The sequence below is a fragment of the Lissotriton helveticus genome, chromosome 10 (assembly GCF_964261635.1).
Source record: "Lissotriton helveticus chromosome 10, aLisHel1.1, whole genome shotgun sequence".
NCBI lineage: Eukaryota > Metazoa > Chordata > Amphibia > Caudata > Salamandridae > Lissotriton > Lissotriton helveticus.
In genome coordinates, this window is record NC_136071.1 from 197718099 (window position 1) to 197742467 (window position 24369).

At 46.2% G+C, this 24369-nt stretch overlaps 1 protein-coding gene across 2 annotated transcripts in view; it reads right to left on the minus strand.

Annotated features, from left to right (window-relative positions):
- The window catches only part of VPS35L (VPS35 endosomal protein sorting factor like), a 479692-nt gene that overhangs the window by 137416 nt on the left and 317907 nt on the right, over positions 1–24369 (minus strand). Inside the window, exons 26-27 of one of the 2 annotated variants that reach the window (XM_078665105.1) lie at positions 7977–8091; positions 424–512 (exon numbers count right to left, since the gene is read on the minus strand). In XM_078665105.1, coding sequence (XP_078521231.1) covers positions 487–512; positions 7977–8091 — 141 coding nt within the window. In that variant the 3' untranslated portion in view covers positions 424–486. Of the gene's footprint in view, positions 1–423; positions 513–7976; positions 8092–24369 lie in introns of those variants that run through there. The other variant, XM_078665104.1, reaches the window with a different exon arrangement.

Sequence of the window (24369 nt, forward strand, 5' to 3'; positions counted from 1 at the left end):
CCAGTGCTTTATTCGGCCTAAACCCTTCAGGCGCTCATCTACCTTCCTGCTGAGTGGCATGTGAATATCCACTGTAAATCACAATAGTCTCAGGGGATTAAATTGTTTCTTTTGTACGTTGGGACTTTGTGCTGACGGATATATAGCAAAGTACGTCGACGTTTCGACCCAAGTGGCGATGCGCTGATTTATGTGCATCTAGATCGGGTCTTCATCAGGACTGGAAAAAGGGTTGGACAGCCTTATTGTTGTTAGGTGTATGATTCGTCTGGTCCTCTACTGCTGAAGGTCAGTCGACAAGCACTTGTGTTGCTGTTGGATCACTGGTTCTTTTACTTCATGTTGATTCTTCTACACCAGCCGGTGCATTCACCGTGAGGACCCGACGGAGACAGACGTTCTTGCTGATACGCCCGAGCAATCGCCAAGGCGGCCCAGACCCATAAAAAATCTTCCCACCGGCTGGTGTAGAAGGACTTAAAGCTGTCACATTTTGTTGGTTTCAACACGAACTGTAAAAATGGAAAAAGAACGGACCATGATGTACTAACTAGGTGCATGGTACAAAATAAAGGACCTAGGACACCACTGTTAAATGTCCTAATTTCAAATATCTCTGTGAATATCAGCAAGAGAGGTAGTGAGAACTGTATCTGCCAGAGTAATTCACAGAAACTCAACCAAACAACAAAATCCTAAAATATATGTCGGCATCACAGGTGGGAGCATAGTGGAGAGCAGAGGTGGGTGCTGAGGACAACCACTGAGGAACAGACATTTACTAAAGAACCGAAGTCCTCAGCGCTGTTTCTAGACATCCAGAACTCCAAGGCGGTGCTCGAACAAAAGATGGGCCACACCACGGAGGAAAATAATCTCATCAGCAAAAATCATTGCAAACTGGATGACAGAAGAGCGATCAAAGAAGCAGTGGAAACTGTCACTTAGAATGTCAGTAAAATGCATAAAGCTTCTGCGCTGCTGATGGAAGGTGCAGTAGGTGAAGCAAACTACGGAGATCTCACCAGTGCTTTATTCGGCCTAAACCCTTCAGGCACTCATCTACCTTCCTGCTGAGTGGCATGTGAATGAGCCTTACATGCACATTTCCATAAACTCAGAGGACATACGAACATGAGGAAATGGAACAATGCTGAACAAGAGGGCAACAGTCTCAATGCAGTCTGATTGGACAATATTTGCCATCTGCAAACAACTAATCAATCTGTTAATCTCTCACACATTGCAATTATATATTCACAAGCTTCCTTTGCCGACGTGAGAGTGAAACTCAACCCAGCAAATATTATCTAGTGAGGTAGAACAGAATGCAATGCATTCAATTAAGGCATTGCAGAGTAAGCCTGTACCAACCATAATGGGGCTTGATATGCTATGAGGAAGGGCAAATCACTGGATGCAGAATGGTGCTTCTTGGCTGCCTGTGTACTGTTGAAGCAGAGGACAATGTTTCCTGCACTATCAGAATTGGTTTTAACAACGCCTCATTAAATGGAAGCAAGAGTTTTTTTATGCCCTACGTGACCAACTATACAATTGGATACATGATAGTGAACAAAGACTCACAACTTAAAATGCAGGCAGCAGCAATAAATCATTGTCCAGCCAAATACTCACTTTTATTAAAAAGTATTTTATTCTCTAATGCAATCCATACAAAGGAAAAATACTACATCCAGAAATAATTACACATGTCCTCCCCCAAGTTCGGGGCTCTAGTGTTTCTTTGGGGGGGGGTTCCCTGTCCCACTCACTCCTCACATTAGTGATTGTGGGTATTCCCCATTCACTACTAGTAACATCCAGGGTATGCCCCACTAGTAGTCCGAGTTGTGAGAGGCCACCACGACTTTAATTTATTTAAAAGTGTTCCAGTGCTATAGTGCGATATTAGTAGCAATTTCCCCTTCCAACTTCGTCAGGGCTCTGTAACGGCGGATAGGTAGAATCATGCAGCTGATCCCCGCATGGGCAGAAAATATCAAATGAATTGCAATATCGGCTCACACTCCTCCATCTAGGAGGTTCACACAGCAGGGACCGGTCACCCCAACTTATAATTGTAATTGACTGGACCAATATTGCGGCCTGTTGTTCTCCGTACTGGTCTGGAGGTTAGATCGTAAGGGGAATGGTCACCCCAGAATAATATTTAGAACATAGTCGTCCAGTGTAGCGGCCTACCGTCCTTTTCAAATGAAGAATGCTCCTCGCATTTTGTTGTGACGAAGTTCCAATGGAACGAAACGCGTTGGCGGTGGTTGAATTTTAAAATGTATAGAATAAAGGACTTTCTTGGATAAACTTGAAGCTTTCTTTGACTTCTTTTCTGGTGCAGCGTCCTCACCCTCACTGCCCAGCAGTGTATCCTTTATGTATTGTACCCCTCATAGACGCACATACACCCAGAATATGCATTTATTATGCACCCACTGCATCCTTCATGTATTGTAATGCTTGCAGGGACACATACACCTATCACATGCATTTATCATGCATGCATTGCACAGCAATACATCATTCTGGTACTGTACTACTCGTAGGCACATGGACATCTATCTAGGAAAATGCATTCAGCATTCAGCATACAGGCAGTGCTCAGTACTGCATTGTCCCTGTATTGCACCCTTCCCAGGCACACACACACCCAGCACAGATGCACCACCTCTACGCCAAGGGCGAGTTAAGTACACAGCACCGTAACTTTAAAAGCCTGTAGTCCTCACTCCAGTGGGATAGGTTAACAAGCATTTACAATGCAATGGTTTCGCCTTTGGAAAAGTTAGAGCTATTGGCATTGTAAATGACAAAATTTGTATTTATGTGTTGGTTTTGAAAACAGATAAATAAATGGCATTGTCATTTACATTGCCATTAGCTTAATCTCTGCAGTCACTCTGCAGTCCCTAGCACTCCATAGGACTCCCTAGTCACTCTGCACTCCCTAGCACTTATTAGCACTCCCTAGTCACTCTGCACTCCCTAGCACTCCCTAGCCCTCCCTAGTCACTCTGCACTCCCTAGCACTCTGCACTCCCTAGTAACTCTGCACTCCCTAGCACTCCCTAGTAACTCTGCACTCCCTAGTCACCCTGCACTCCCTAGTCACTCTGCTCTCCCTCACACTCTGCACTCCCTTGCACTCTGCACTCCCTTGCACTCCCTAGCAGTCCCTAGTCACTCTGCACTCCCTAGTCACTCTGCACTCCCTAGCACTCCCTAGCATTCTGCAGTCACTCTGCACTCCCTAGCATTCTGCAGTCACTCTGCAGTCACTCTGCAGTCCCTAGCACTCCCTAGTCCCTCTGCACTCCCTAGCACTCCCTAGTCACTCGCCACTCCCTAGCACTCCCTAGTCACTCGCCACTCCCTAGCCACTCCCTAGCCACTCCCTAGTCACTCCCTAGTCACTCTGCACTCCCTAGCACTCCCTAGTCACTCGGCACTCCCTAGCACTCCCTAGTCACTCTGCACTCTCTAGCACTCCCTAGTCACTCTGCCCTCCCTAGCACTCCCTAGCACTCCCTAGCACTCTGCACTCCCTAGCACTCTGCACTCCCTAGCACTCTGCACTCCCTAGCACTCCCTATCACTCTGCAGTCACTATGCACTCCCTAGCACACCGCAGTCACTCTGCAGTCCCTAGCACTCCCTAGTCACTCTGCACTCCCTAGCACTCCCTAGTCACTCTGCACTCCCTAGCACTCTGCACTCCCTAGCACTCCCTTATCACTCTGCACTCCCCAGTCACTCTGCACTCCCTAGCACTCCCTAGCACTCTGCAGTCACTCTGCACTCCCTAGCACTCCCTAGTCACGCTGAACCACAACACATATCAAACTCTCCAAAGCACAACAACTATACACTAGTCCTTGCATACACCCACACACACTGGACCGCTAAAACTCACACACCAGCCATACACGCCGAACCACATGCATCAAGATAAACTCACAGCGTCCATAAACTCCAAACCACGCACATATGTATAGACACCAAACTACAAAAGACATACACACATGAATCTACACAAAAGGCACACAGGGGTAAGCACACTAATGCTCACACAGGCGCACATGCCGATAAACACACATACCCAGACCTAGACAAGGTGTACAGATAAAGGCCCCCGCACCACATTTGCATTCACCCATCATGGTCTGCCTACAGTTGACAGGTTGTGTGATCTTGGCCATATGACTGCATTCCAGTGTGTGACCCCCCCGTTGTTGATAGCTTGGTTGTGTATGTTTTAGAATTAAATACATTTAGGCCTGTCTGCAGAAGTTTACCGGAACTGTGGTACACTGATAGAAAACCTCCTTTTTGCCCACAGAGAGGCGGCGTCAAGGGCCCTTTGTCACCGGAAGTTCTCACTAAACCCGAGTCAGAAGATGCCCGCGAGGTAGCGCTTATTGTAACAACTGTATTACATAATGCACTGTGAGCCCATTGTATTGGTTACATCATTTTGCCTCCCCTCCCCATGAAAAAGCTATCCTGCTGTAATAAATTTCAAGGAGTAGGAACCGATTTTCATGGACTCTAGAGCTGGGTGGGAGAAAGGGGAATTAGGTGGTATGGTCGAATAGATGTTCATCCTCCAAAGGTCGATAACATTTGAAATTTGTGCTTTTTGCAGTTTCATATACAATTACAAGATGTTTAGCGTCCCCACCGAGACTTGAACCTTGTTCCCCAACTTTGAGGTCGGCGGTCCTCTGCGGTGTAATAGTGCCCCAGGAGGAGGGTGGAGAAGGTGACTACGGCCACCCAAAAGAGGCTGCAGCGGTTCAACCGTGGAGCTCGGGTGCAAAAGACTTTGATTCCTGGAGGCTACGTTTGGGGAGCCTGCCCCTCCCCTTAACAGTTACTTCACGATCCATGTAGATATAATAAATATACTCACATCTTCCCTATGAACCAACCTACTCCGGATCTCTAATACTTTAGCTACATATTGCCATCACGTCTTGACTCCCTTATTCGCGCCAACTGTTGTGACCTCACATAAACGAGGTTTGAGACAATAGGAAAGAAACTCTATTTACCAGATAACTTGCTTTAACTTGAAAAGGACACGGGAGACAGAAAACAAATAAAAATAACAGTTTGTGTACGCGACAAAGTAAACATAGAAAAATCCACATGTTGACAGTACCCTCTGTTGAGTACAGACAGCTGCCATGCAAAAAAACCACAACGCATACAGACCCTACCCATTACATCACCTTAGGCTCACTGGCTCAGATGCCCACCGACTCTATCAGCCCAATAACATTGCCTCTTTCTCCCCGTTTACTTTCATCACCCCTTTCACTCATGGTAAAGTGCTCTAGGCACTGCCGCTCTTTCAGCACCCCTAGCTCTTTCCCGCATCCCCCTAGTACAGCAGCACATCCACGCCAGGGGCAGGTACAGGTACAATTTCGCCCCGCCCTCACTTGTTGGTCTGGTGGTACAGCGCCTCCATGCTGCTCTCCCGGTGCTGAACTTCCCCGCTCCACCTCCTCCTTTCCACTTCGTGGCGGCAGCTTAGACTCCAACTCTGACAGCACACGTCACCACAAGCCAGGGCATTTCCGGGCCGGCGTCAGAGCCAGTTCCGGTGCAAAGGGCGTTGCTGCCAAGCCAGCCGGAGCGTCACAGATCAGCGGGAGCCCACGGATGAACGTTGATCTTGTTTTTTTTATGGCCAGCGTTTGCCGGACTAGGGGTAACTAACAGGGTCATGACTTCATTAGTTATATTTTAAAATGCGAAGTCTTACTGCGACGCGTGCAGCAAACCAGTAAAAGCCCGTCCTTTTTCTATTTTAATTGACATTGTCATTAAAGGTTTTGTGAAACAGGAATTACATCGCTTGGGACTTGGTTTGCCCACTCGTGTGTTTTTTGTAATTAGATTAAAGTATTTTTGCTGTGTCTTCATCACTAATACATTAAACTGTGTTTTCTAATGCATATTATTCCGTTTCACAAGCATTTGCAAAGGCACAGGAAACTTGTGGTTATTTGTAGGACTGGTCTATGAAGAGTATTTGGCTGCTTTGCCAAACTATTAAACAAGTCAAGGTCCCGGGCCGGCAGCCAATCACAGCGCGGCCCGGGGAATGACGTCACGGGGTGTCCCGGGCCGGAAGCCAATCACAGCGCGGCCCGGGACACACGGCATCAAGGGGCGGGACTTAAAAAAAGAGTCAGAAACGCCCACGATTTGCGTTCTGACCGGGAGAAAGTGATTGACGCTGATGTCTTCAAATGGCTAGCCTCCATTTATGGAGCTAGCCAATGGAAGAAGGGGCGGTTTCAAGTCCCCACTATTGAGATAACATTAGATTTCGCCCTGGGCGGAGCAACTGCTACGCAGTTGCAACGCCAGGGCGAAACCTAAAAAGGACCAGTTTACTCCGACTGATCACTACACGAAATGATGCAACCACCGCCCCCGTGCTGCTTCACTCCTGGTGTAGGCAGTAGCCTTTCACCACAATGAGGGAAGTGCTTTGGGCACCCCGCCCAGACCAACAAGACTGCAACCTGTGAGACAGGACTATGTCATAGTAAATGCGCATGATCAGTGTTCACATATGACAAAAACAAAATGACCATCAGGGAGCCATAAATCAATACAGTTGTGCACTCAGGGCAGGGGGGTACATCTGTTACCATGCAGAGTACGTTTCCGCCCCACTTTCTGTATGAAGGGGGATGTAATACAAGTAAAAATAAAATACCCATAGAAATTACAATTTTAAAATGATAGTACTGTATATGCCTAGTAGCATAAAAATTATCAGACTATTTTCAATTTTATTTTCTAATTGGGTGGCCCAGAACTACCCCACGACCGGGGATCATACAGCCATCTCCTAAAGAAAACAGCAGGGGGGGCTGCAAATAAATTATTCTGCTTGTCTTTTACTAACGTTGAAGATCCAGCACACTACTGACTGTGCAACTCATTTGTTTTTGCAACATTCTTGCGAAGCACAGCCAGTTCTGCTCTGAGTCCCTTTGTTCACGGTGCCGGGGCAGCACTGCGCGCAAACAAAAAGAGCAGCGACAACCGTCTGACATGGTAATCCTTAGTCAGCTTCCTGTGTCAGCACAATGACCTGGTCAGCAGGAATTTACTCGCTCAAAGCGCTGGCACAGTTGTTCCCTGGGAAATCTAAATGTTATGAGAATACCTTAGATTTGACCTGTAGTTTTAAAATATCAATGCAGTGCCTACGGCATCATTATTGGAATGAGTTTGAATTAGATTGGCATAATTGCCCAATTTTACTTGCTCCCACATGCGCTCTCACACACATTCTCTCCCCAAAACTGCACTGTTCCAATTACTGAGGACTGATCCTGAAAAACATGCCTGAGCATCGCTGGATTTAGGTCCTGGTCCAATACTTCCACTGCACAAACGTCATACACGAGTCTGACAGACCTTGGACCGGTGGACTATGGCGCTGCTGAAACCCTCGGGTGAAAAGGAAACAACAAGTACCTGGACCTTTACCTGATCCCAGGGTACACCAGATAGTTAATTAATAGCATTTAATATGTGCTTTCCAGAGCACTGCTCCACTTTAACGACAATTTTGTGCTATTGCTTGTAGCACCTAAAAGACTGCTCACATTGCCTGGGGCAGGGATAGGAGAACCACTCTTCATCTTCAACCAGCATTCCCAAGAAAATTTAAAATAAGGCAAAGAATCACACAAATTATCAATAAAACACTCCGTTTCATACGCCATTTTTGCTCGCAGCGGCGTCCCATTCTGCATTGAGCATCTGACTGTTTCTAGACATACAATCTGACCCTGAACCTTCTGACACAACAAAATAAACAACAGCCCAAGGTTGCAAAACGTTAGGCACAGTTAAGCACTTTCTGTTAAAATATGCTTCAGAGCTAATGCAAGGCTTTCATGAGAGCCACAAACCAGACTTACCTTGAGACAGACACTGGTTTGCCAAAGCTACTTGTCCTGAATGCAGGTAGAGGTTCAGTCGTGCAAAGATGCTGGTCAGAGAGGGAATGGTGATAAAGCAGAAAGCAACACAAGCCTGTTGGAACACAGGAAACATTATAAACAATTGGACATTCTGCTAATCATACAGCCTGAAATACACAAATCCCCTTCGGTTGCCCAATGGCCAGTCAATAAGTGCAGACACATGTCAATATCATAAACCTCCAACATTTAAAACTCTACGTACAAAAGAAAATCAATACTTCCATAGTCCTAAATTATTAATAGCACACCTTTCTTCCATTCCCTCATATGGTCAATTAAGTCCTTGACATTTCCCAAACAATATAATTTAAAAAACTCGTCTTCATTTGAACAATCAAACATTGAAAGTGAAACCACAGTGTTTAACTTTCCTTTATCCTCATAAGAAACACATAGCATTAAATGAAAGTATAACTGGGAATAAATCGAACAATATGATAGTAAGTACCAACTTTCCTCTTTTGTAAGATAGTCAGTAAACACAATGGGCAAAATTCTCAAAGCTATTTGTGCCAGTAAATCAGTTCACACATTGCTGAAAAATCTAAAACGATAAAGAATTCATGAAATGGTTCCTGCAATGGTCAATTCGTTTTACTCTCAAATAATGCTACCACATCGTCGCACATAGAAAATGTTGTCTTTTGTAACCTGCTTTGTGTTTCCCTTCATGCATTGTTTGATCCATATGATGTTGTTGATAATATTTCTGCATTGAGAAAGCTATCAACGATACAGGTTGAGTAGACGTTTTTTTAATCCACCTCTAAACTTGCTTCCTGTCAAGTTAGTATTAAGGTTGTTTAAATTCTTAATTAATTAATTATTTTCTTGGAATCACCCGATTCTTTTTGGGATGACTAACTTCGACCCCGAAAAGATCATATAATATACAGGAGTAAATGCCACGCAAGGAGTGAACAGCGAGTGTTGCACAATGTAGTTAGTCTTGAAAGTTGGTTAACCCGCAAACACGTGATTTTATGGGCATTCATTTCAGGGTAGGAAGGGGAATGGAACACCCCAACCTTCGTGGAGGTGTAGAAGGGGTTAGAGGAAAACAACGGGCGCGCGCACACTGGTGGTGGCTCCATTTCACATCTAACAGTACACCATGTACATTACAGCCTTGGAACTGCCAGTGCACTTTTGTAGCAAGGAACTGATGAAACGTTTCCTGAAGTATCCCTGGAACGGTCTGACTGGAGTAGCTTTACAGGCGTTACCTCAATAGACTTTGTGATTACCACAATGTTACAAATCTGCATCCACGTGAGGTAACAAGCCTCTAGGTGTAGAGCTTCGACTTTTCTGTGAATCCGGATCATGGCGTTATTGCCACACACACACAAATCAGAATGTAACAGGGAGTGAATGAGTGTATGTGCGTGTGTGTACAAATGTTGTGTTCTTTCAGTCGTTTATCCCATTGCCACAATGGTACTGTATCTGTAATTAAATTCAAAACCGCCAATGAAAGCCACACATCAATATAAATGTAAATCTGGAAATATAACAGAGACAAATGGAAAATATCTATTATTACAGGAGAACTAAAAATCACACCAATCGCTGCAAACATCTCTCGCATCACAAAGACTGTTTGAACCCCAACCATGTTCTGGTCCAGCGTCAGCCTTCCTGAACTATTTGCCATAAAACAGCAGCATTCTCCCTTCTCGCCTCCGATGCAGGAACAAGAGCACTATTTTGATTGGCTCGTCTTGTTAGCCTTTGATCCCCTGTGGCACCTGTTCAGGAAGCCGTCCTCTCCATTTTGTATTTTATTTCTCTCCCATGATCTCATCTTCGTCGTTGTTTCCCTGGCATGATGTTGCATTTATACTTCTGCATGAACGCTTGGATTGTCCAGTTAGAGCTGGATCTGCTTTGCTCACTGCACAAAACCTGGTTCATTGTGAAGCGCTCTGCTGCCCCTAGCGGTTTAGTAGGTGTAACACATGCAAGTCATTCAGTTAGTCTGAGCAACAAATGAGGATTCTGATTGAGAGCGGGAAAGTGTGTACATCTCTACCAATCGGAACAATTTCACTGAAGTGGATTGTAGTTGTGTCTGCTCTTTGGAGGTCAGGGGAAAGGCCCACGCTAATGAACGTGCCCCAATCCACTGGCAGGGTGTAGTTAGTTTATATCTGCATTATTAAAGCGGGAGGCAGCGGTGAAGATTTTTGCAGAGATCATTTCCTAGTCTGTGTATGGTGGTCCACACTTCGTATCTAGCAGCCATGAATACAGCAGCCTTCCATACATCAGTGTATCATATATTGTGTACTAGAATACCTATAACAATATTAAGGGTGTGTTAGCTAGTGAGATCCCTTAGAAAGAGGGCCATATCTGACCATAAAGTAAAACTCAGGAAAGACAGCCAAAAATGGAACCGAACTGTGAGCATGCAAGTGGGTTTGGGCCCCAATGGAAACTAGATAAAAACACACCACTCAGCTCACACAGTGCAACTAGCATCTTCCATATAAAGTCTCAGACTGAAAGGCTAAAGGTCCTATAGCACCATTGCAAAATGGAATCATTTTCTCTCTTAAAATGTGGCTGATAAGGCATTCTGCCCAACAGAACTCAAAACTGGTAGCAAAATGAAAAGCAAGGCTGGAATTACAAATGAGCATTCAATATTCATCAGAAATAAGCAAGCCAGAGTAGCAGAGTAACACCCCAGCCTACACAGCAAGCGATAGACGGATGAGGCGTAATGCGTGGGTGTTTAATTAAGAATTCAGCACTAATTGGCTCGTGTCTGGGAATCATTCTCTATTCTTCCTAATTGGAAATGAATTTCTTTTGAAGATCAGTAGAGAATGTTCTGTAAAAGGGCCTTTAATGCTGTATAATACCTGCAGTCACATAAACAAAATAGTTAATCTAATTTCATTAAATGTCATGCATTCAGAAATGTTGTTTAGAAAGGGCCCTTTTTCTTAAACGCCCGCTTTCTGATGAAACTATTCAGACAAAGGTGTGCATGAGCATATGATTAGCGCAGGACTGACTTACAGTAAAATATGTCATTGACTCTAATATTAGACCACAGACGGTGGACACACATTCAGGTGTCGGCATCTTTATTCAAACTTTTCTATTTATCAGTAAGTATGAATTTACTTTGGCTTTAGACATAAAAGTTACTTGCCTTTGGTAATGTAGAATCTCATACCGACTGAGGACTTTGCAGAAACCTCACTTTTGAACTCCTTGAGTCACATTTTGGAACACCAGAATGGTAGCTGTAAGGAAATGTCTCTGTTTGTATGGTCACCCCCACTTTTTCTGACTGGTTAGGCTGGATTTTCGACTCCGAGTGGACAGAAGCCTGCTAATCAGACTTCAGTGCCAGTGCCTTGACCCCCAAATGTGTAAGTTACGTCGGCAATACCCAATTGACAAAGGCTAACTTAACTGTAAATCCCTAGTATACAGTACCCAGGGCATATAAGTTAGAGAGTCACTTCAGGGATTGCAGCACTAGTTGTGCCACCTTGGGTGTAACACAGGTAAAATGAGTCTCACAGTCTGCCTTTGATACTGGAAGAGCAGTTTTAAACAGTAGCCCGACTTTACTATTTGAATCACTGGCAAAACCAAACCTCACTCTTCAATATGTGTAAGCCACCCCTAAGTTAGGCCTACTGAGCCCTAAGCCAGGGTGCAGCATATTTCATGGGCAGAACAAGTCTTACAAAAAAATGGTAAACTGTAGTTTTTACTGTGGAAGGAAATGGTCACCCTATTTGCAAATACAGGGTTACACGCTGACCCCTCAGCTGTGCTAACTCCTGAATGGTGTGACAAATTTGGTACTCCAAGATATCAGACAACTTGTTACATTAAGCCCAACTTAATTCTCAAGTCGAAATTAATGTAACATGTTGTTGTGTGCAACTTTTGCTGCCTTTAATCTCCTGTGCCCTAAACGGTGCATGAGGAGCCTGTCCCTGAGACAGTTGTCGGCCCTCCTGTGGAGACATGCTAATGACTCCCAGGAAAGGAGACAATAGGGACCTGCACTGGAGAGAAGTGTTACCACCCCCCCCCCCCCCCCCTGCAGTAAGCCACACTGCGTTGGCCCATAAAGCGAGCTTCAGAGGAGAAGCCACCTTTGAAGGGCAAAGGGGTAACACTTAGGAGATATGCTTCTCCATTGTCCAGGTAGACTGGCTGGCATTATAGACAGGGAAGGGGAAAACCAGTTGCCAAACCGGTTTTCGGGGGGCTTGTAGCCTCCTTGGTAGCCACACCTCTGGGTTGGGCTAGGGAACTCTGAATGCCAAGAGAAGAGTTCTGCCATATTGGGAGTGGGCAGAATGCTGCATCCTGGGATAGCCAGATGCCACACTTTCCAGGAAGTAGTCAGCAGGGGGAGGGAACCTGTTAGCCCATTGGATACCAACAGCATTCTACCCTGAGGGAATTTTCTGAGCATAAACAGGGCACCTCTGGCACCCAGATCATGACTGGACTGGAAGAAGGACCACAAAAGGACTGCCCTGATGTACCGTGAAACTGGCAAGGAGAGGCTGCATAGGCGTGGATTGCACCTGCTGAATGTAGTGGTTAACAAAGAATAGGGACAGATCCTGCTGTGTCCTGCTTGAAGAGAAGTAATCTCAAGATCCCCACCAAAGCAAACATACCCTAAGGCTGACCTCCTGTTCACAGCACAGGGCAATAACAGCAGAGAAGCCTGCTGGGGTACGTGTGTAGGAAGGTGGATACCCGACTATGGTTACCCCAGATTTTTTGCCTTGTGTTTAGCTGGTTTTCGACTTAGTTGGCCTGGGATCCTGCTAATCAGGGCCCCAGGCTATCGTCTCTCTCTGTAAAATGGACTCCATGTACCCTAGGTACATAACTAATTGGATATTGAGTCACCTTATGAGCCCCTGTACAGAGTACTATAGGTACCCAGGGCATAGCTGCATCCAAGGCCTACCAGGGGCTGCAGCATATCTTTTGCCACCGCTGGCTGGCCATCCAAACTGACAACTGGCTGTTCACTCAGCTGGGGCAAGGTCATGTAATCACCCCTTGCTTAGATATAGTATGCCTATGTCTAAACCTATATCTGGACACATATGCACCTATAAGTCACTCCTATGGCAGGCATTAACAATACTGAAGGCAGAGTGCTTGGTTTTATGTGAGATGGTGCTCTAACATGAGCTGAACCTGTCTGCAGCTTTCGGAACCATGTCCTTATAGCTGTTCCAGGATATTGCCATACCATATACTCTTAAGTGCATTATGAGCCTCGCGGTTAAATGCTATCTTTGGTTTGGCTTTATCTATACATGTCGTGTAAGGTGTCATACGCTTTGGAATACTACCCCCTTGCCAATTCTGGCGACGGGGGTAGCATTCCACCCTTCTAGAGGGAGAAGACATGTTAATTTCCTTAAACCCGGTTAAAGTTAACCAGAGCCTCAGCATCACAAAATGGATGCTGCTGCCACAGACACGAGTCTGGCCTCCTGCTGCTGACCGAAACTCCGGCAGGGGAGGCCTGGACAATAGGTTTCCTGTCACAGGGAGGTGCTAGCACCACCCCAGACAGGAGATAGTGGATTGGGGCAGGGAGTGCTGAATGAAACGAGACACTGCCTGGGGCACACAAGGTGTCCCATGCATAGGCCAGTTCAAACCGGTGCTGGGGCACTCCAGCCCCAGCTCTGGCGCGAAACTGGACAAAGGGAAAGGGGTGTAACCACCCCCTTCCTGGGTCCCACCCATAGGAGGGACCTACCAGGTAATCCAGCCCCTTGATTTGGAATAAAGGTAGGAGCTGTGTCCCAAGACTTTAGATAATCCTGACTGAAACTCTGATACGAAACTCTGGACCCTTCGACATCCTACTCGACGTAGAAGACTGAAGAATATCCCTTGTGGTCAAGGATGACCACCCTGTGCAAGCAGGCACCATCAAGCGCTCAACTGTTTGCTTTGTTGTTGCTCCCGCCGGAGCTCGAACGACAGAGACCGACAAGAACCGGACTTCCAGACATCCAACAGCCCGATCCTCAGCCACAGCAAAGCTGAGACCCGTGGAGGCGACGAGAGACGTGGGACCGGCCATCTTGGAAAGCCAGCGAAGTGCTTTCTGTGCAGCTCCTGAGGCACCCTCGAAGCTGTGCATTGGGGATTGAGAAGCCCCAGCCCCGAGCATCCTTTGCACCAAAGATCACCTCTCCACACTCACTGAGTGCTGCGTGGGCCCCTTTTGCATTTTTCTGCTCGACGCGTCTGTCCGGTCACTTGCCCGTTGGCTAGTGGCCTCTGTGACGACGAACCTTCGAATTTTCAACGCTGGTCTGGTTGCTCCAGACTGACCCTTGCTCCCCTGAAAAGGAGCAGCCCATCAGACCTTGCTGGTCTGATCCAGAAGTCATCTTCGATTCCTGCGTGGGTTGCATTTGCCAAGGCCTGTTGACTCCGAATCAAGATCCGACACCGCCGACAGAGAGATCCTTCGTGGGACAGTCCGTGCCCAGCCCCTGGTCATCGTCGACACTTCCTGGTCCACGTGGCAGCGGAGACAAGCTTCACGACATCACCTGATCGCAACCCGACATTGCCTCGTTCCCTTCTGGTCACTGGCTAGTGACCCAGACTCTGTCCCCTCTGCTTTCAGGTACTCTACATCTTCGATCCACTCTTGGATCCAACCGGACTCTTCTCTCCTGGTCGCCTGCAGCATCTTTTCTCCAAGGCTCCATAGAACTCCACGACGAAACCCGACACACTTTGACACCTATGTACACGCTTCCTGTGGGTGAGGTAACGCGAGTACTGCGGTGCTCCTGTAGAGATTTACATCCCTAGTGTCCTAGTTTTAAGTGGTTAAGTTCTAGTCCAGTCGGAAGACTTCCAAATCTGCAACTTTCTAACTTTACACACCCATTCACTTCTATTGGTGCACGCGTGTGCATTTAGACACTAGACCCGCATCCTGTGGGCCTCCCACGTCCTAACTTCTGTTAGTCCAGTGTAGCCCCAGCGATTCCTAAGGCCCTAGGCCTTACCATTGTTCGTGACGTGGTTCTTATACCACTATTTTAGTATATGGTTTTAAGGGCCAACAGGGCCTATCCATATTTGTGCAACTTTTGTATGTTATATTAAGTTCTTTGTTATACGCTTGTGCTCCTGTGCTCACAAAGAGTTAAGGGGATTTATTTAGTAATAAATACATATATATTTTGAATATATAACCTGTGTGGGTCCTTTCATTTGGTATTAAAAGGTTTGCATATGGTAAAACAGCTGGCTTCACATGCCCTCTTGAGTTTAGCCTAAGACTGCTTTTGTCCATGCTACCACTAGGATAGCTGGTCTATAAGGTTGACTTTACAACCATCACCATAAGGGTTGTTTGGACTGGTGCAAGGTGCTCACTAGAATAGTGAACATCATATACCAGGCCAACTTCTCACAACTTTGATAGCTCAGAGTCTTCAGACTTCTGCTAAACGCTGCTGTGCAGCACCTGGGACCAGGACCCAACGCTAAATGTTGCATCTGATTTTGCGGAGCCCCGGAGAGCCTCTGGAGTGCAGCTTGGTCACCCAAAGACAAGATATCACGTAGAAAGGATTTGGTTGCGACCACGATAACAGGGAACTGATAGCCCAGTGGCAGATTCGATTTCTAGCAGCACAGAGAAGACTTTGAGGGACGTAGCCCAATGACCAAGACTACCTCATCCCCTTCATGGAACAAGGAGTACCCACCGGATTACCCCATCTCAGCCACAGCATCCTTGAGCATCTTCGGCATCCTTCATCCCCTGCATCAGGACAACTTCCATAGGAACCACTGCAACTGATAAAGTTCCTGGTACTGCCTGGAGACTGCATCATCTGTGGAGTTAACTATTTCTGAGGACTTTGCTGGTCCCCCGGACAGGCTCCCTACTGGAATTGATTGCCTAAAGTGATTCTAAGTGACCTCATTATAACAACGTCCACATTTTTGGTGAAAAATCTGCTAATGCTTGTTCGCGGTTGAATGAAATGCTTTGATCTTCTATGCCTTATAAATTCCATATCTCTAGAACCCTCTGGAGTTCTCCAGAGGATTTGTTTTTGTGGTGTCTAAAATTACATAAAAAGAATAAATTTTTATAAATTGATGTCGGATTTCTTTGTCATGTCTATTTCTTTTTCAATTGATTTGGTGCTACTTGAATGTTCTACACTTGCTCATTTGTGTAAGCATTGCTGCTCTGTGACACAGCTACCCAGAATTGAGCTGAAAGTTTGGGATACGAAACTTATTGGTCCTAAACGGGTTGGTAAGTGTAGGATAGGGTGAGGTCACACAAACACACCACATAATACAACCCATTTCCTCACAGTATCAAATGGCCAGCAATTAGCACCCTAGATACACAGCGGTACCGAACAATGTAACTGCGATTTTCGGCACCATGGTATAAACGACATAACTTTTTATGTAAAATGTTCAGTCTTAAGAGAATAAGACTGGTCAAAATTGGCGTTAAAAAAAAAAACAGACAAAAAAAAAGAATTAACTGTACTAGTTGAAATTGATATGTTGGACAGCATGTTTGAGAAAGTGACAGTCGGATAAGTATTTGGATGTTGTAAGAGGCACTCTAGGAAGAAGTAGTTAACACTACAATTAAGGTAAAGTTGAATGGCAGAGAGACTACAGGTGTAAGTGAATGCTAAAGAACAGTACAAGATGCATCCAAGGAAACAAGGTGTTCTACAAAACTAGATCCAAACTGAAACAGTTTAAAGTCCTCCATAAAATGTACGTGGCCCTGATCTGGCTACGCAAGAGTAATGACAGAAGGTGGATAAATGAAATAATTGCAACAAGGGCCAGCTGAACTTTTTTATTTTTTATTGTAGCAATGTCCTATAACCGCAAATTCATTGACAGTCGTGAATCGCAGTAAAAGTGACAGTACAAGATTGAACTTTCCAATGGCTAAGATGGGTGCTGGTCTCTTAGGACTGGTATCGAAGACCTCAGATGGCAAAATAAGGCTTATCATCTTACTATTGCTGTTGTGACTCACAAATAGACACATATCCATAACAAGAATGTTAAGCACCAGCAACTGAGAAATCGTTGACTGATGTAGGAATGGTCAGAGGTGCAGGACGAAAACAGATGATGGACTACACAATGACCAATCTAATTGGAAGACATGGGTAAATGCCCCTCTGTTTCTGTCAGAAATGAGGCCAGCCTGGTTGCGTTCTAGGATGCCCCATACATTCTTCACAGATGGTTTTTTAATGTGACTCTGCATTAAAAGCAGGAGTACTACGTTAGAAGCAAGACTAAACGTTATCCCCATAACCTGTTCATCTATTACTGCTACAGGTCCTCGGAATGTTATAGCCTTGTTGTAGTTAGCTGATACTATGTTTGTAATACTGACTAAGAAAGATATTAACCACACCAAAAATATAATGAAATAGAGAAACAATTAGCATATTTAGGAATTAAGGGTTATTAATTCAGTCTTCTTTATTGTCTTTATCCTATTATACTTCTTATAATGTTCTTTGTTTTATTTGCTTAGGTCCCTCCCACACCATTCTTGATATAAGAACCTCTTAATAACAAACTTTTTACAAAAATGTAATGGCAATTTTACTGTTTGAGCAAAAGGCATTCCAGCAGAGAAGCCAAACTCCGATTCAACTCAAACAGAGTGGAAGAGGTTGGATTTAAAGGAAAGGTATTAGAAAGTATTTTAAGAAACAGTTGAATAAAAGGTCAGTTTAAACATAAAATTATGAATGGAGCCTCTTAAAAGCTGATAAGGACAGGAGACATAGGCCTAATGGTGTCGAGCTCCACGCAAAACGAAAAGTGTCTCAGAGATACAGCTGCCTTGGAAACTCCATTGTGCAAAACTGCTGGCATTGCACATTCTCATTGGAGGTGAACAGATCTAACCAAGGCTCTCCCCTCTGCTGAAAGAGACCTTGCGCCACTTCCAGATGGAGATGTCCTTCGTGATCCGCTAATCATCGACGACTGAGTTCGTCCACCCTGGCATTCGGAGAACCTACGAGGTGTTGAACCACCAGGGATATGCACAGCTGTTCCAGCCATGTCCAGAGAAGCATGGCCCTCTTGACCAAGGGTCCACGACCCCCCCGCTTTGTTAGTTGCAGTAGCACATGGTGGTAGTGTCCGTGAACACTTGAACCAGCTTTCCCTTTATTGAAGGCAGGGTGCTACTGCAGAGAATTCACCACTGGGTGGATGAAGAAAATATCCTCTCCCAATATCAAGCGGGATGAGCGGATCCAGCTCAGCGCAGGGCCCCTAAGGCCTGCCTGCTCGACACGGTCGACCAAGATAGTGTGGTCGACCGTGTCGAACGCAGCAGAGAGGTCCAATAGCACCAGAGCCTGATGGATCCCTTCATCCGCGTTCCGCCTCAGAGTATTCTGCACCGAAAGAATGACCGCTTCGGTAGAATGGCAAGGACGGAAGCCAGCCTGATTAGGTGCAAGATACTCTGATTTCTCCAGAAATATGGAAATGCTGTCACAAACGTGAGACTCCAGAAGTTTGGCACAATATGGCAACAAAGATATGGGTCTGGAGTTAAGCGGATCTAGCGGGTTGGCTCCTGCCTTTTTTATAAGGGGGATGAGGAGGGCTTTTTTGAAGTTGCTTGGGACTTTACCCTGTGTAAGTGATCCATTCAACATGGAAAGTAAGCACCCAGGGAAGCTGGTGCCCACTTCTTTCAGAATGTGAGGGGGGCAGATGTCATCAGGGGAGCCGGATTTGACCTTTGTGAGGAGTTTGGATAAATTGGCATTATCAATAGGGGGATAGGAGTCCAGGGTAGCAAAATTATGAAAAGTGTCTGCAAAAAGAAGAGGAGGCTGAGTGGTAGGGATACTTTGTTTAATGGTACAAATTTTGTCGAAAAAAAAGGAATTTAGTGAGTTGCAGAGCTCCTGGGTGGGGACCATCGGGAGAGAGGTTCTGTCACTAGTGCTAAGGTTTTCCACAATATTAAACAATTCTCTAGATTTATTATGAGCCTTGAGAATTTTTTCCGAAAAGTAGTCAGTTTTGTGTTTCAGAATAAGCTTTTGGTAGTCCTTACGAGCCTTACAGTAGTTAGCCCTGTCTTGTCCTGAGTAGGCTGTTCCCCACTTTCGCTCCATTTGACGGACTTTGAGTTTAAGAGTTTTCAAATGAGGTGTAAACCACCTGTGAGCGTCGTTGGGGCGAGAGCGGGGAAAATTGGTACAGGGAGCATGAGCATCAGCTGCCTGAAGTAGCCACTCAGAGAAGGCTTCTTCCACTTCTTCGATACCCTGATCGGGTGAGGGACGGGAAGAGGTTAAGGATCCAATAAAAGCGGGAATATCAACATTCTTCCACATTCTAGTCTTTCCTCCTAGCTGGGGCAGGGGCTTTCTACTTCTTTCAGTGGTCATGGTGAAATTGATCAGAAAATGATCCGACCAAATGCAGGGCGTGATGGACTTAATCGCCAAGGGGATGTTTTGGGACCAAACTTGGTCTAGGCTATGCCCTTTATCATGAGTTGAAAGGTGAATGTGTTGGATAAGGTTCATGTCTAGCAGAGTCTCTTTCAGCATAGCTGCCTGAGAGTCAGACTCAACCGAGTCCAGCCAAAGGTTAAAATCTCCCAGCAGCACGATTTTATTGTGGGAAATTATCAAGGGGGCCAGTTGTTCTGCTAGAGATGCCGTGAAAGTAGGCATATTTTGAGGGGGGCGGTATATGAGGATCAGAAGTAGTGATCCAGTGTTCATGTCCATTTTAAAAATCAGGTTGTCTGATCCTGTTAAATCAAGGGATGGTAAGGAAGAGACTTTGTGGGTGTTGCGAATAATCGCAGCGACCCCTCCGCCCCTTTTACCGGCTGGTCTGTTGACATGCAGTATGTAGTAGTTCGAGGGAACTGCGGCTTAAATGTCTGGCAGGGATCCCACATTAAGCCAGGTCTCAGAGAGAAATAAAAAGTCTGGTAGTTCGGCCTGGAGCAGGAGAAAGATATCCAAGTGGTGTTTAACCATGGACCTGGTATTTAAATATAGAGATTTGAGGGTAGTTTCAGAGTCATGGGGGGTCAAAGGAGAAGACAAGGGTTTAGGTTTAGGAGCTTTGTCAAGATTGAATTCAGGCTTTAAAATACCATAGGTGGCGGCTCGCTTTAAGGTGTAAGCGGGTGGGGCGAGGCCAGCGCTATCAGAGGGTCTGAGTGACAGCAACGAAGCGGAGGAGTATTTGTAGTTTATGCCAGGGGTTCTGGCCCCAGGCCCCGGTCCACCGCGGACGGGCGCAGACGGGCTTGACTTGTGCGCGACTTCGGCGCGCATTCGTCGCGCCCGCTGCGCTCCTGGATACACATTGTTTATATGGCCTGCCTCCCGGGAGAACTAGACCGCTAGATCCGGTCCAGCTCGACCCAAGATGGCGGCTCGCCTCACCCTCCACACAAACGGCACCAGCCGCGATGGAACAGGGCGGGCTACAGAAGAATCAACAGTGCAATCGGTAAGTGCTAATAACACAGTGCTTTTTATCAATTAAAATGAGGATTAATACTTTCAGACGCGTTGGCGCTTAAATCGCGCTGGAGCAACAACAGTGCCTGCCAAGTAACTGCGCTATCAGAGAAATGATCTGCAGGGTTCCGCGAGGGCCAGGCTGCTGCCACCAGCCAAGCGTTCTCGAGTGGCCCTGAACCAGAAAATGTTTTATGGCCTGCCTCCCGGGAGAACTAGACCGCTAGATCCGGTCCAGCTCGACCCAAGATGGCGGCTCGCCTCACCCTCCACACAAACGGCACCAGCCGCGATGGAACAGGGCGGGCTACAGAAGAATCAACAGTGCAATCGGTAAGTGCTAATAACACAGTGCTTTTTATCAATTAAAATGAGGATTAAAACTTTCAGACGCGCTGGCGCTTAAATCGCGCTGGAGCAACAACAGTGCCTGCCAAGTAACTGCGCTATCAGAGAAATGATCTGCAGGGTTCCGCGAGGGCCAGGCTGCTGCCACCAGCCAAGCGTTCTCCTTGGTGGGGCTGCAAAAGCTTCTAGACAGATTCCATCTCTTTTGCGAGTCTAAGCGGTTGATTATCAACACCTCCAAGACCAAATTTATGGTGTTTAACCCTCATAGGTCATTTTGAGGCAACCTCACCCTAGGTGGAATCCGCTTGGAAAAAGTCGCAACCTTTGACTACGTAGGAATAAGGTTAGCTGAGAAAATGCAGTGGAGATACCACATAGACAAAATGCTCCTAAATCATAAACGTGTTGCAGGAGCATTAGCCAGAGAACACCGTTCCTCGCAGAGTAGACCTGTGGCCCCTGCACTTACAATCTATGCAGCAAAAGTGGTTAGCTCAGCACTTTATAGTGCTGAATTTTGGGGTTTTGAGATGTGGATAGTATTACCAGATCAGAACACAAGTTTGTAAGAGGCCTAGTGATGCTTCCCCGTAATGTGCCACTCAAACCACTGATGAGCGACATGGGTAGGCGCAGATTTAAAGATGTAGCTAGGCTACGGCCTTTGTTATTTTGGGGCCATTTGTGCCGGACTCCTGAGCTTACCAACTTTGCCTCCGCACTTACAGAAGTCATGGCCCTTGATGGTAGCCAAAGGATTAGCTGGGTGTCTAATTTAAAAAAAATGCTCCTTGCACTAGGACTTAAGGAATCGTGGGATACGCAAACCCCACCCAGTAAAGCAGAGCTCAAAAGGCACTATTGGGCCTGGGTTGACGCTCAGGAATATAGCAAATCTAGAGTAGGAAGGCTCACGGAAGAATTTTATCTTCATAAGCAGCATATCCTTTTGGAACCATACCTAGATTTTATCCAGACATCATGTGATAGAGCACAGTATACAGCTATGGGTGGGTTCACTCCCAGTCCGCAAGCTAACTGTAAAATGGAGCGCCCCACAACAAACATTAGTGGGGTGTCCCTGCTGCAAACGTCGACTGAGAGTGTGGCCCACCTCAGGTTTGCTTGCCCAGCCTACAAAAGTCCTAGAACGAGATGTTAGAGCCCATCTGCAGACAATTGGGCACATATGAACACAACACTGCTCTACATATTTTAAAGTGAGATGCAGGGACCCTTTTTGCCTGTGGTGTGGCCAAGTACCTCGGTTGTGTTTGGATAATAAGGTCCAAAATCCTGCGAGCGGTTTCCCAATGCATTATCATTTTTTAGCCAACGTTCCCTGCGGTCCATATTAGACTGTTATTTTTATATTATGGCCCTTCGCTTATAAGGCAATAACAAAAAACAGAAAACGTTTGTATTTTGCGGGAAGGGCTGGAATTGTTTTTAATTTTAGTAGTGTCACAAGTGTTATCAGCTACAGTCTGTTTTTACCATGTATGGGCAATGAGATTCTAATGAATTTTATGAATTGAAGGATTTTTATACTCTTAACTGATGCTTTTTGATAACTGGTATTGTTTTTTAAATATTGATGAATGTAAGATTGCTAATGCTTTCAAGATACCCGTTATCGAATAAAGCTACTTATGACTGACTTTATTGAAGGAAGAAAGGCTTTTAATGGCAAACAAATCACTCGGAGTTCCAGCAAGTTGATGTGGAGTCCAAATTCAGCTGGAGACCAGAGTCCTCTGATCTCCACCTCTCCCCGATAGCCGTCCCATCCGAGGACTGACATCTGTCACTACTGCATGATCTGGTTGAGGAAGGGAGAGGGGTCTGTCTCTGACCCAATCACGGTTGGTCAGCCACCACTGCAGATCCTGTGTAGTTCCCTTCGAGATCCGAACTATGTTGCAGAGATTCCCCTGATGCTGCGCCCACTGGAACATCAGGCCCCACTGCAGGACCAACCTGCACATGCCATCTGGCACGAGTCACAATTAGGATGCAGGAGGCCATGAGGCCCAGCAGCCTCACAGTTATTCTCACCAAAATCCAAGATAGAGGCTGAAACATCGGTATCATAGCCAGAATATCCTGGACTCGCCGTTCAGAAGCATAAGCCCGAAACTGCACTGTATCCAGAACAGCTCTGATGAAATGGAGCATCTGAAGGAATCAAGTGTGACGTCGGCACATTGCTATTGAACCCCAACAAATGCAGAAAGTTTGCCATAGTCTGGAGTTGAAAGACGACAGCCTAGGGTGGGCCTAAATCCATTGTTTTTCTGCTCACCATGCCATTCCAGTTTGAACCCAGCCATATGCAAATCAGTCTTGACCCTGTGCCCCATGGGAACAGTTCAGCCTGAACTACCAAGACAGGTCCTCCCTGGACTGGAAACAAGCATCCTAGGACCAGTTTCGGGCTTTCAGCCCTCATCAGCAAAGATAGCTTGATTCCAGTGCATGGAGTACACGGGACTCATATCTGAGCATACCCGTCCCACTCTGGGTGACAAATGCAAAAACAACAGTTGATGGACAGAATGCAGGATGCTTGTTTCCGGTTCAGGGAGTATCTGGTCTGGCAGTTCAGTCTGGACTGTTCCCATGGGGCACAGGGTCAAGACTGATTTGCATATGGCTTGGTCCAAACTGGGATGGCGTAGTGGGCAAAAAAACGAGGAATTTAACCCAGATCGTTTGACTGGGGGAGAATGTTTGCATTGTCAGTATTCCGTCCATCATTTGTTTGATGTAACACTTTTTGCCCAAAGTGGCATGGGTATGCCCAGACGTGGGTCCCTTGCTCACTGGGCCACGGGATTCAAGCTAGCCTGGCTGAAGAAGGGTGACCTACCCTGAAACCGGTCCCAGGATGCTTGCTTCTGGTCCAGGAAGGACCTGGTCTGGCAGTTCGGTCTGGAATGTTCCCATGGGGCACAGGGTCAAGACTGATTTGCATATGGCTTGGTCCAAACTGGGGTGGCGTAGTGGGCAAAAGAACGATGGATTTAACCCAGATCTTTTGAATGGGGGAGAATTTTTGCATTGTCAGCATTCTGTCCATCATTTGTTTGCTGTAACAATTTTCGCCCTAAGTGACACGGGTATGCCCAGACGTGGGTCCCTTGCTCACTGTGCTACTGGATTCAAGCTAGCCTGGCTGAAGAAGGGTGACATGCCCTGAAACCGGTCCCAGGATGCTTGTTTCCGGTCCAGGGAGGACCTGGTCTGGACTGTTCACATGGGGCACAGGGTCAAGACTGATTTGCAAATGGCTTGGTCCAAACTGGGGTGGCGTAGTGGGCAAAAGAACAATGGATTTAACCCAGATCTTTGACTGGGGGAGAATGTTTGCATTGTCAGGATTCCATCCA